This window comes from Callorhinchus milii, unplaced genomic scaffold, assembly GCF_018977255.1.
Source record: "Callorhinchus milii isolate IMCB2004 unplaced genomic scaffold, IMCB_Cmil_1.0 Scaffold7, whole genome shotgun sequence".
Classification (NCBI taxonomy): Eukaryota; Metazoa; Chordata; class Chondrichthyes; order Chimaeriformes; family Callorhinchidae; genus Callorhinchus; species Callorhinchus milii.
The window spans coordinates 28,035,910-28,049,730 of NW_024704748.1; the positions used below are offsets into that span (position 1 = coordinate 28,035,910).

Below are 13,821 nucleotides of genomic sequence, written 5' to 3' on the forward strand. Positions count from 1 at the left end.
AACAAGAATGGAGGTGATTGGTTCGTGGAGCCTAGTGCGGGAGAGGACATTAGCTGCAGAGTTCTGAATAATCTGCAGCTTGTGGAGGGAAGAGCTTGCAAATCCAGTGAGCAGCCAGTTGGAGTAGTCAAGCTGGGACTTGATGAAAGCGTGGATCAGGGTCTTGGCGGCCTGTGGTGAGAGGCAGTGGTGGAAGCGGGCAATGTTGTAGAGGTGGGGAAAGCCGGAACGGGTCACGGCACGAATGTGGGGTTTGAAGGATAGCTGAGGGTTGAAAAGGTCACCGAGGTTTCATATTGGCTCAGTGAGGTAAAGAGTGCAGGCAGGAATAAGGACAATGTCAATAGCTGAGGTGAGGAGGCGCTGCCAGGAGCCAAGCAGGAGGGCCTCTGTCTTGCCAACAATGGAGTCCTGTAGCTCAGCGGTTAGAGCACTCGTCTCACAAGTGAGAGACCTGGGTTCGATTCCCGGCAGGGAAAACCTTGGGCAAGTTTCCTTACTCCACACACCTGATAATAGTCCCTCAAGAAAAAAAAACAATAATAATAATAATCCTTGCATTTGATATAGTGCTTTTCACGTCGGGAGGACGTCCCAAAGCGCTTCACAGAACACACTGTAAAGTGAATTGACTGTATATTTGTGGGCGAACGCGGCAGCCAATTGCGCACAGCAATGTCCCACAAACAGTCGTGGATTGAAAATGACCAATTTATTATTGTGTTTGGTTTTGGAGGATTATTATTAGGTGTGTGGAGTAAGGAAACTTGCCCAAGGTTTCACCCTGTCTGGAATTGAACTCGGGTCTCTCACTTGCAAAGCGAGTGCTCTAACCACTGAGCTACAGGACTCCACGATAAAATCGGTCACTTCAAACCACGACTGTTTGTGGGACACTGCTGTGCACAATTGACTGCCACGTTTCGCCCACAAATATACAGTCAATTCACTTTACAGTGTGTTCTGTGAAGCTCTTTAAGACATCTAGAAGACGTCAAATGCAAGGGTTATTATTATTATTTTAAGTTGGCTCTCGTCCAGGACTTCATTCCATACAAACAATTAGCCAGGACAACAATGGTCCTGGAGTCGAGGGTGGAGGTGGCGAGATAGAGTTCGCTGTCATCCGCATACATATGGAAGTTGACTCTATGCCTCCAAATGACATCACCGAGTAGAAGCATGTATAGATTGAAGAAGAGGGGACCGAGGATAGAGCCCTGAGGGACGCCACACATGACAGAGGGGGCTAGAGGAGAAGCTGGTGGTGGACATGAAGTACAGACAGTGAGAAAGGTAGGATTGGATCCAGGCAAGGACGGAACCATTGAGTGATGGTGAGAGGAGAGACAGTGGAGAAGAATAGAGTGGTCAACAGTATCGAAAGCGTCCGAGAGGTCAAGGAGACAGAGAGAGCCCTGGTCGCAGGTGGACAGAATGATGTCATTTATCACTTTCACCAGGACTGTCTCCATGCTGTCAGCAGTATGAAATCCAGATTGGAGGTGGTCCATGGAGGGAATGCTGGGAGAAAAAAGCGCGGGTCTAGAGGGGCTAGAGGCGGCAGAACAGATCCCCTCAACTTTGGACTAGAGGAAATCCATCATATTTGGAGAGAGGGTGGCAGTGGAATGGGAGGGTAGACGGAGTTGGTTAATGGTAGAACAGAGGAGGCTGGGGTTGTCCTTAGCTTTCAAGATGATTTAGGAATAAAAGGATGACTTAGCTGAGGCGAGGCAGAGCAGGAGGTCTTATACCACTCAAATTGCTTCCTGCACTAAAAATCTATCTTTCTTGAATTTGTCAAACCAATCTGGCTGCACTGGAAATCTGACTAATTTCTGATTGCTCATTTCATCTGACTATCTCGAATATAACCCCACAATAGTTGCATATTCCTATGAAATGGCCTACAAGTTTGCTTAATTGTTACACAAAGATTGCAAACCGAGAAGTTCAGCCATTGGAAATGCTGCAGGATCAAACAAACAATCACTGTCACAATCACCATCATGGCATCTTGAATGTCTACCCGCACAGGTAGACCTGCCTTGACTTAATATCTCACCTGAAGGATGGCACCTCCGATAATGCCCCCACCTCCAGCACTGCATTGGAGTGTCAGGTTCAACTATACAAGTTTGAAGTCGAAATGTGGGGCTTGAACCTACAACGTTCTGACTCAGATGCCAGCCTAACTAACTGAGCCAGCCTGACATACAATCATTTGACTCCATCAGTTCGCTTGCAACTTTTTAAAAAATATAATTGGATTCTGAACTCCAAAGATCAAAATGTATCTGGTAAATACCACAGAACTTTCACTTAAACTTTAACATGTGCGCACAATAAATGGGTTCTCAGAAATTGCTGAGAATGGTGATGTGCCAAGCCGAGAACAGCTGAGCCCTGCCCAGCCCTCCAAAATTACAGAGCATTTAGTAATGAAGAAAACCCATACTGAAGAGCAGATGTGGGTCATTGTTTTCTCACGAGAGCACCAAGAAAGCCAGGTCTCATACTGAAAGGCCAGTGTTAGTGTGCACTCAAAGCCAAATTACAATCCATACCCAAGGTCCTGTGTTCAACTGCAGCAGGCCCGAGCTGTCAGAACACACTTTAAAATGTAGAATGGCCTCCTAACTAAAACATTGATTTCAAATGCAAGATAACTGCAGCAACACATCAACAGTAAAGAACAGTATCTCAGAATGGATCAATTGAGCACTAGAATAGAATAATAGTTACAACCTTAAGGTGTCTCAGGCTGCGACATGCATGAGAGCCGCTGTGATGAGAGTTCTTCTGCAGTCGTGATGAACATTGGTGACTGACTGACCTTGTACAAGACATTTCTTATGCACTGAACTATTGCAGAAATGAGTGTACAATCATCTGAACCATCAAACATCACATATTTGCAGCCACTCCCGGACCCCAAGATGTAATGTTACAAATAGCCACTGAGACACAGCCTGGATTTGTTATTTGTAGACACTGTTCTACAAAGAAGCCAGTGGCTCAACACTAGTTGTGCGCAGGGTATGAGGTCAGGTGGTGGGCAGCATGTCAACATGTCCTTAAAATTAAGGCAAAATAGGATGGAAAAAATGGGTCTCGCAGAGAGTAATGTGGAATGCACTGCCCCAGAAAGCCATAGATAAGAAATATGTTCACGGATTTGAGAGAGAGAGATGGATAGATAAATACTGGAGTACAGTAGTAAAAATATTAAGGGAAATGGCAGGAAGGCGGGATTAGAGAAGCTTTGCATCGCTTTGGAAATGGAAAGGTCTCATGGAAAGTGGGCTGAATGACCTCCTTTTCCTAATGTCCTAACTTCAATTAAAACCACCACAACCAGATTCCATCCATTACACTGCTCATAGTGCAACCACAGGCCTCATCCTCTCAGACTGCTAACAGTGAGCTAAGGCTCTGAATTACACTGGTCAGGGAGACCAGCCAGTTGTATCCTAATACTCAGGTTGTCAGACAGAAAGCAACAAAGGCTTAGTTACAGTTCGACTGTTTGTTTTTACTGTTCACATGACCAGTGCCTGGACAGATAAATATTTAGTCCTGGCTGCACAGCTTCCCGATTATTGAATTTCTCAATCACAAGCAGACGCTTGTGTTTGCCATCAAGTTGGTCCGACCCAAATGTGTGCATGAAATCAGCTCACTCAGCCTCTCTCAAGAGTGTGGAAACTGCAAGTTGATTTATTTTATATGAAGAGTACAATTCATTCCTTGGACCAGCACTGGCTTCTGAACAATCTAAGGTTTGTCAAGTCCGAAATTTCAAAACAACCTTTATTTTCACATGAGGACCTTTGGAGACACTGACATTATAGATGCTATAAAAATGTAAGTTCTTTCTTCTCTCCACTTATTAAGTAAGGGAGCTCCCTGCAATTTATAGGGCTCTAATGTGGGATCGCATCCACCCTACTGGCCATTAGTGTAGAATTTCTTACAAAATATTGACTTGAATGGAGATTTTTTAAAAATTGTACACATCTTTAAACTGAGTTTAAATTTCATAGTATTCACTGCAAAAGCTGTTGATTATAGCCTATTGAAGCAAAAAGCATTGATGTATTTAAAAAGGAACTTGATGCATACACATAATATAATAATCCATGCATTTGATACAGCACCTTATTACATTGTTGAGACTTCTCAAAGCGCTTCACAGGACATACTGTAAAGTGGAGTGACTGTATATGTGGGCGATATGACATAAGAGAGAAGGGAATAGAGGGGTAAAGGAGAAGGGAATAGGAGGTTGGGGCTCATGTGGAGCATAAACACTGTCATGGACTAGTTGGGCCAAATGCCTCGTTTCAATGTCATGTCGTTCTATGTAATTCAATGCATAGAGATTTTTAGATTTAATGTAAAGTTTTATGAGCATTATGACAAAGTATTTATCCATCCAGCCAAACAATCTAATTTCCCAGAGCTGTTTTTCTGAAACCATCAGGTCATTAAATTACCAACTTTGTAGAACAACATCTATACATTTGGAGAAACTATTTCCACTGGCGGGTGGGTCGGTAACCCGAGGACACCGATTTAAAATAGTTGTTAAAGGAAACAGAGCGGAGGTGAGAACTTTTTTCACACAGCGAGTTGTTTGGATCTGGAATGCATTGCGTGAAAGGGTGGTGGAAGCCAATTCGATAACAACTTCTAAGACAGAGGTAGATAATTATTTGGGGAGCACACATATGCAGAGCTACGGGGAGACAGTGGGGGAGTGGGATTGAATTGGAAGCTCTTTTCAAAGAGCCGGCACAGACACGATGGGCTGAATAGCCTCCTTCTGTGCTGAACAATTCTATAATTCATTTCTGACTTTTTAATATTTATGAAAGAAAATCCATATGGATTAGGGGATGTGAAGATCACAAATTCAAACAGGTAATGCATAAACTGAATACAAGGCATATACAGTATACATACACACAGCAGTCAATACTAGGATTAAATTGGTTTGAATTTACTATAAACAATTCTATGAGGCCCTTCTGTGCAACACAGTACACCCAGCAGGTACAATGGCGACTGAATCCAGTGAACAGCTTGCTACTGCCGTCATGAAAAATAAATATTTGTACTTGCATTTATATAGCGCCTTTCACATCGGGAGGAAGTCCCAAGGCAGTGGGAGATACAGCAAAACATTATAAATTTCAAAAGTATTGCATGAGGTGTGTGCTTACAGTAACATGGAATACTTGAGTAGGCAACAGCACATCATATAAAGAAAGCTAGCAAGTTTATTATCTGTCCTGCACGTAATTATGGATTTATCATCGAGGGGAGATGCAGTGCAGGATGGCAGTCAATCAGAGATTACTGGAAAGAGCTTTTTAGTTGGCAATTTGGGGCTCTGTCCAGAATGCTGCCCTTTTATTCTTTCCATTAATCATCATCAGTCTTTACAATGCAATACCAGACACCTTGTATACTGTTCAGAGGAACATAACAGTCCAGTCACCAACAGTAAAAGCAACATTAATCAGCTTGACGAAACTGAGTTGGACACAAGCTGTGAGGGAGTGAGAGAATTTCCAGCCAAACACACGAACAGACTTGAGGTGATCATATAAACAAGGATCTTCCAACATCTGGAACATTAAACAGCTCTGCAAATTAGCACTTCAGCTGCCAGATCCCAAGTTTCCTGATGTTGCTCACAATGTGCATCCTTCAGTTTGGGCACAGATACATTTCTCAGCACCTTCACTACCTTGGGGTAGTGATATAGAGCACAGCATCTCACACAATTTACCCACATTATATATATAACAATAATAATAATCCTTGCATCTGATATAGCGCTTTTCACGTCTTCGAGACACCTCAAAGCGCTTCACAGAATATACTGTAAAGTGAATTGACTGTATATTTGTGGGCGAAACACGACAGCCAATTGCGCACAACAGTGTTCTACAAACAGTCGTGGAAGGAAGTGACCAATTTTATTATTTTTTTCTTGAGGAATTATTATCAGGCGTGTGGAGTAAGGAAACCTGCCCAAGGTTTCGACCTCCTGGGAATCAAACCCAGGTCTCTCGCTCGCGAGGCAAGTGCTCCAACCACTGAACTGCAGGACTCCACATTGCTCAATGCAGACCAGATTGCTGTACAAAAGGTACCTTATCAAACCCTGCTTTTTAACTACAATCCAGACAAACAGACACTCTCCCTCCCATACGCAATCTCCAATCTGGGTGCTGGGTTGAATTAACAGAAGGATAAGAAAACAAATCAAAATCAATGTTTGTTTTGCTGCTCTATAAGGGATTGTTCAGATCTAATCTGGAGCATTATAATAATCCTGAATAGATTTGTTCCTCAGAAGTGCAGAGAAGAGGTTTCCTGGTTCCTGCAATTTAAGTAATGAGGAATTTGGGTCTAATTTAAATAGAACATGAATGGAACTCAACTTCTCCTGTATCATTTCTAAAAAGCTTCTCCTGTCTGAGCCGGCTGACCCCACTAGACATTCTATTCTGTTTAGAACGTGTGCAGTACTTGCAGTTCAGTGTTCAGAGAAGGAATATCTGTCAAACGCCTTGTGGTTTTGAGCTTCTCTCTGCTATCAACCAGTCTCTGACCAGCTGCAAGAATCCAGCTCCTTCGCTGCCTACACAGAGTAGCAGTTGATGAATGAAGTCTCCAACCATGCAAGGTTTATTTCTACTCAGAGATACCATGCTAATAATAAATCTCAATGATCAAATTTTATAATTGTGACCAAGGCTTCATAGAATGAAACAGAACATAGCAACGGATGTAGAACCTAACAGCTGCAATGCACTGTCCGGGAGAAGGCTCTGCAGTCAAACCCATACAATGGAATAGAAAGTATTCCATTATTTGTAGTCTCTCTTCCCACCTGGTATTATCAGCAACTTTCTTTAAGTCCTCATTTCCAAATCATTTGTGTACAATATTAATCAATAGTGATGCCTGTGTCATCTCCTTCTACATTGAGATAGCTGGTTGCCATATCTCCTGCTTCAACCAGTTTCAAATCCATTTCTCAATCTGCCCATAACCTGTGGCTTTCAATCGTGCACAACAATCACCAAGTGTGACTGTGTCATGTGTTGGTTTGTAATGGTGCTTCCCCTACCAACAGCTGTGATTTGCTGCTTGTCAATACAGTGTTCCATCACAACAGAAAAGCAGCGATTGTCAAAGAATTCCTGTGGTAGTTCTCAATGCAGATATTTTGTAGGAATTATTCAGAGAGTAAAAATTTATCAATACAAACTGAGCTGCTTCCATCACAGATACAGCTCTTTAATGCAGTCTAGTTACGACAGCAGCACCAGAGAAAATTATATACCAAAACACATTATCCAATGGTAACACACCAAGCATTATCTGCACAGCTACTGAAAAAAACATTGAACAATGCAGAAAACACAATATGGTATCCATAGACATTTCATTCCCTGGTCACTTCCTCTAGGGAACTAGAGAAACAAAGCACAGATAGTGGCAGGGTACAGAAAAAACTGTACAATATGACCATAACACAAGAGTATTGTTACAATTGCTGCGCACTACTTCAAATTCTTCTTAAACTGCGAACTTACATAAAAGCCTCTGTGAAGAAGTGCATTATACTCCACACAAAGCTGTATTGTACCAACTTCACACAACACGCCACTTCCACCCCACTGAATGAACCGTTACACAATGAGCACCCCCTGCCCCCCCCCCCCCCCGCCACACACACACTACAGTGGCTATGTATAGTTAGTTATACAGCAAGTAATTCTCACCCCACTGATTGAACAAGGATTTGGCAGTTACAGTGAGTGTCGCTCACCCTGCTGATAAAACAGCAAATGGACAGTTACACAGTGAGTACATAAGAATTTACTTGGCGAAAGAAGACCAAGGTCCATCCTGGCAGTCGCTTGACATGTTGGGTCCCAAACTATATACTGTATCCCCAGATATTATTTTCTAACAGAAATGAGAATAATCTTCATCCTGTTGTATAAACAACAACCCTGCAGTTACACCAGTCATCCCCATCCCAATGAACAAACAGCAACTCTAAACAAATTACACAGTGAATATTCAGCAGAATGAGAGTTAAACAGCAAGCCTTACAGTTGCATCCAATCCACCCATACACACAAGCTCTGTAGTCCTGTATCATACTGCTTGCTGATGGTGATAAACAGGGCAGCTTTGGGCTAAGAATTGCTACCTTTCTACTCTAGTTAGGCCCCTCAGATCAAAAGAAGCTTTCAGAGTTCAGTTACTTTGCCTTCAGGATCATTTCCTGTGAGTACAGTGCCTGCTTTTTCTCTACCACAAATCATGAGAAGCCGAGACATTTCAACTCTACCAACCAGGCCAGGAACTCCCAGACATATTTTTCCTAGTTAAGATTGTCATTATCTGTGGCACTTACAAAATATTTTACCTGCATTTCTTTTATAATGTTTTGATATAAAAACTAAATCTAAGTCACAGCTTTCAGCATTCAGCTGCTTCAGGATGTTTTGGCAGAGGCTGAGCAGCCACACAAGCACATGCTAACCTGCAGCTTCACTCCCACCAGTACCTGGAGTCAGTCGCTGGTCAAAAATTCCTACTGTGCAAATTAGTAGAATGAGTTGTTGGTTCCCAGCTTTGCTCCTTCCTCTCTCGCTATTCCCTTCACGAACCCCTCCAATCGGGTTTCAGTGCCGCCGACAGTAAACAAACAGCTCTGGTCAACGTGACAAATGACATTCTGTCCATCTACGACCAGGGTTCCCTCTGCCTCCTCGTCCTCCTTGACCTCTCTGCTGCCTTCGACGCCGATGATCACTCTATCCTCATCCACTGCCTCGCCTCTCACCTCAACCATCACAGCTCTGTCCTTGACTGGTTCAGTTCCACCTCTCACACCGCCTGCACTTCATCTCCACAGACGCTTTCTCCTCTAGTCCCCGCACTGTCTCGTGCTGTGTTCCTCAGGGCTCTGTCCTTAGTCCCCTCCTCTTCAACATCTATGTGCTCCCTCTTGGAGATATCATCCGCAGACATGGGTTCAACTTCCACATGCATGCAGATGACACCCAACTCTACCTCTCTGCCTCCGCCCTCGACTCCAGGACCACTGCTGTCTTGACAGAATGTCTGTCAGATGAAAGCTAACTTTCTTCAGTTGAACGTCAACAAGACGAAGGCCCTCCTGATTGGGTTCCGTCAGCACCTCCATACCTCAGGCACTGACAGAATCACCATCCAAGGATGCACACTCCATCTCACTAAGCCAGTCCGGAACCTTAGCGTCTTATTTGACCCTCAACTATCCTTTCTACCCCACCTATTCTGCCTTCCCTCACCTCCACAACATTGTCTGGCTCCACCACTGTCTCATATCGCAGGCCACCGAAACTCTTACGCGCATTCATAACATCCAGGCTTGACTATGCAAATTCCTTGCTGGTCAGCTTCTCTCCACAGGCTGTAGATCATCCAGAACTCTGCAGCCCGTGTGCTCTCCCGCACTAGGCTCCATGAACCTATCACCCCCATTCTTGCCCAATTCCACTGGCTTTCCATCACACAGAGGATAAAGTTCAAGATCCTGGTCCTCACCTTCAAAGCACTCCATGACCTTGCTCCCCCCTACCTCTGCAACCTGCTAACCCCCTACCTCCTGTTCACTCCCTCTGCTCAGCCGGCTCCGGACTGCTTCACGTCCCGTGCCTCGCCCGCCCCACCACTGGTGGGCGGGCCTTCAGCCACTCTGCTCCCACCCTCTGGAACTCCATCCTGCAGTCGCTCTGCCTCGCCCCATCCCTTGCTTCCTTCAAGACCCACCTAAAGGCCCTCCTCTTCGACCGTGCTTTTGATCAACCTCCTTCCCCCCGCCCTCCACCCTCCCCAATCTCAACCCCCAGCTCGGGTCCGAAATACTGTCTATCCAGCGCCTTGAGATGTCCTCCTGACATGAAAAGTGCTATACAAATATAATTTTGTTGTTGATGATCTAACAGTAAATTTAAACAAATTAAAGCTATTATCGATGGAGGAACGGAGTTGACATATTGTTAGTTCACGGCACAGAAATAATCAGTTCCAGATTTCAGCAACAATCATTTCTGAATATTCAGTACTACTGCCACTGTACTGGATTCTGAGAAAAGGTCTGTTCCCCCACACTCATTTTACCCCCTTCTCCTTTGTACAGAGTACGTCACTGGTTTCTTAACCTAGTGGCGAATATTAATTCTGAGCCTGAATGATGAATATCAGCAGAGTAATAAAAAGCCAGATTTTGTCTTTACCCGAATGTGCACATATAAACCCTGACCTTGCAGTGGGAGGTGTCTAGATCAGGATCACAGGGGCCACTGAGCCAATTGTATTGTGTCTAGATCAAGTCCCTGCCTATCCAGCCACCCCAGGGCTGCTCCTGACCCACTTTCCATTCAGATAATGCAAATGAGGAGTCTGCTGATTCCGAGATTCCAAACACCAAGATCACAACCTATGGCGCAGGAATATCCAAGCTGCTCTTTCATCTCTATAAACGGCAGGCTTGTTTGTCAATACCTACAGCAATGCCACAATTCTGGCTGGAGCTCAATGCCCAGGAGCAATTTGACAGGAGCTCAAACAGACGGACTGAAAGGCAGTCATTATCCGTCTCAGTGCAGAATTTAAAGTAATTCACAAATGCGTTGCAGTGAAACGGCAGTAATTGTACGGAACACAATAAGGCAGCACATTACCTGCAGGTCGAAAAACTTGCTGTACCGTCTGTAGATGATATTGGAGTCATTATCCGACCAGTTTACTTGAATAATATAAACCTGTAAACATAGAGAAAGTGGTTGTTAAAACAAAGCAAAATGAAAGGGCACAATGAGAATCAGAATATTTCAACTGATTTCAACAATTCATTAGGACTTTTAGAAATTATAATCTGTAAAATCCACCTCACTCCCCCCTTGCTCCATGTGCCTCCATCAGGTGGCTGGTAAATTCAAGCTGCATTTCTCACTCTTTATCTTCCTGCTTCCTACTGTTCCCTACAGAGTTGCCACTAACCTTCTCCACAGTTCCCCATAAACAGTGGACCATATGGAATATATAATAATCCTTACATTTGATATAGTGCCTTATCACATCTTCTAGATGTTTCAAAGTGCTTCTATACATACAACCATACAAACAAAAAACAAGGTTGAAACATTTTCCTAACTTCAGACAGAGTGCAGTTGTGGTGCTGAGCAGCAGCTATCACACATAAAGAGACTAAGGCTGGATGTACCGTGTCCATACTGCTCGAGATGATGAATTGTGCTTTTAAATCATCAATGACTTTCTGATCTCTCAGTGGATTAATACCCCACGTGGTATGATATTCAACAGCAAGATCCTAAGTTTGATGTCCAATCTGCAGTGAAAAAGAACTTGCATTTTTATAGCACCTTATGTCAAAACTTCTAAGCGCTTTACAGATGATGTGACTACTTCTGTAGAAAGAAACAGCAGATTATTTGTGCTAAGAAGATCCTACAAACAATGAGATTAATGACAGAGTCAGTCAAAGGCAACAGCAATTGTCCTCAGTGTCTACAACAGGATGGAGAGGGTGGGAAAAAGGGAAAAGAGAGAGGCTTCCTATTCTTGCTCACATTCCAGTGACCCTGCAGTAAGCACACGGTGAGAATACACATTATCTGCTTACAAGTTGCAACGGTCAATGTGGATTTTACAGTAACATCTGATGCAAAGATCAGTCCAGTCAAAAGCAAGAACCCTGAATCCCACACAGAATGGAGACTGGTGCAATGAAACCCAGAGCTGCTGGTTGCTCAGTGAACCTGCAAAAATGTTACACATTCGTCAGCTTGTGTATAATGAGCAGAAACTAAATATAAAGTAATTTGTAATCTCTGTGTACTGCGAATGCCACCCAGAATGAACCTAGAAGAGTCAAAGCCATCCTGCATTAGTATAATTTTCTGCATTCTATAAAACAGCTGCAGAAGATGTTTTAGAAACATCCAAGATTGTCTTAAAACCATCCTAGTCCCATGAAAAACTTAATCTGGCCTAGGTGAGGGACACTGAATTCCTTGGATTGCAGGAAGAGCAGCATTGATTCGCCTGGTTCGAGCCCTACCTCACAAACCGCCAGCAGAACACCTGCACAAACGGCTTCTCCTCCCACTGCCCCGGTTACCTGCGGGATACCCCAAGGATCCATCCTTGGCCCCCTCCTCTTTCTGATCTACATGCTCCCTCTTGGGGATGTCATCCGCAGACATGGGGTACATTTCCACATTTACGCGGACGACACCCAACTCTATTTTTCCACCTCAGCCTGCCTGTCAGATCTCAGGGGTTGGATGAGTGCAAACTCAAACTACAAGACGGAAGCCATACTCTTTGGCTCTCGTCAACGTCTAAAATCTCACAGCTCCTCCACCTACCCGACCTCCCCCTAAAACTCTCCGAACCCATACGCAACCTAGGCGTCAGGTTGACCCCCAATTATCCTTCCTCCCCCACATCCGGTCCCTCACCAGCACCGCTTTCTTCCACCTCCGACACATCGCCCGTCTCCGCCAATACCTCTCCCCAAAAGCCGCTGAAACCCTGGTCAATGCCTTTGTCATCTCTCGGCTGGACTACTCTAACGCCCTCCTCGACGGTCTCCCATCCACTACCATCCATAAAATCCAAATCATTCAAAACTCTGCCGCCCACATTCTCACCCGCACAAAACTCCACTCCCCGATCCCCCAGTCCTGGCCAGACTGCACCGGCTGCCTATCCCAGAGAGGATCGATTTCAAGATCCCTGCACTCCTCTGCACCCCCCTACCTCTCTGACCTCTCTCCTCAAAACAGTACCCGTTGCCTTCATTCCTCCGGGTCTGGCCTCCTGCTTGTCCGCCGAGTCCTCCGCTCCACCCTCAGCGGCCGTACCTTCAGCCACTATGCCCCGAGGCTCTGGAACTCCCTTTGCCTCGCTCCCTCCCTTCCCATTTCAGGTCGCTGCTGAAGACCTTTCTTTTCGACCGCGCCTTTGGGCACCTTCCTCCCCCTCCCCCTGGCTCGGTCCCGGGATCCGTTACTGTAAAGCGCTCTGAGACGCCATCTGGCGTGGGGGACGCTATATAAATCCAAGTTGTTGTTATAGCACCTTTCACATAGAGAACATGTTCGAGCACTTCTCAGTGGTTATAAAGTAAGGGAAATAGGGGAGATGGAAGGTGACCATTGATGCAATCGAAGAGGTAGAATTTAACAATAGATAGAAAAAAGGCAAAGTGGAGATAGAGAGGCAGGGACTTTCAGACAGGAGAGATATAGTGACTTCACTCTGTCACCAATGGGGTCAGGGGACTCGCAGCAGCCCTATGTTAGCTGAGTAAAGGGGTGAGTAGAGGAGTGGAGTGAGAGCAAATCAGAGAGGGTGGTGCAGGGAATAGAGGGGTTTGCATACCAGGGTAGAGGTTATTGGTGTGCAGAGTTATAGACGGCAGAGTTTTGAATTATCTGAATCTTGTGCATTGTGTGAGCGGAGGCAGAGAGTGTATGAGAGATGGAGTGCACTCTCACCTCCGAGTCAGAACGTTGTGGGGTCAAAACCCCTTACAGGACTTTGAGCTAATTCTAGGTGACACTCCAGTGCTCTGCTGGGGAGAGCTGCATTATTGCAGGTGCACTGCAGTGTTGAGGTGTCGTTCTTCAGATATAATAACAACATTAAAACTAAAATGTCTTAAGATGTCTTCCTGTTCAGGTGAACAATAACGATCCTATG

General features: G+C 44.7%; 1 protein-coding gene across 1 annotated transcript in view; it reads right to left on the bottom strand.

The window, feature by feature from the left end:
* The window catches only part of sh3pxd2aa (SH3 and PX domains 2Aa), an 89,971-nt gene that overhangs the window by 62,054 nt on the left and 14,096 nt on the right, over window positions 1-13,821 (bottom strand). Inside the window, exon 2 of the mRNA XM_007910558.1 lies at window positions 10,773-10,853. Within this exon, the coding sequence (XP_007908749.1) occupies window positions 10,773-10,853 (81 nt within the window). The remainder of the gene's footprint in view (window positions 1-10,772; window positions 10,854-13,821) is intronic.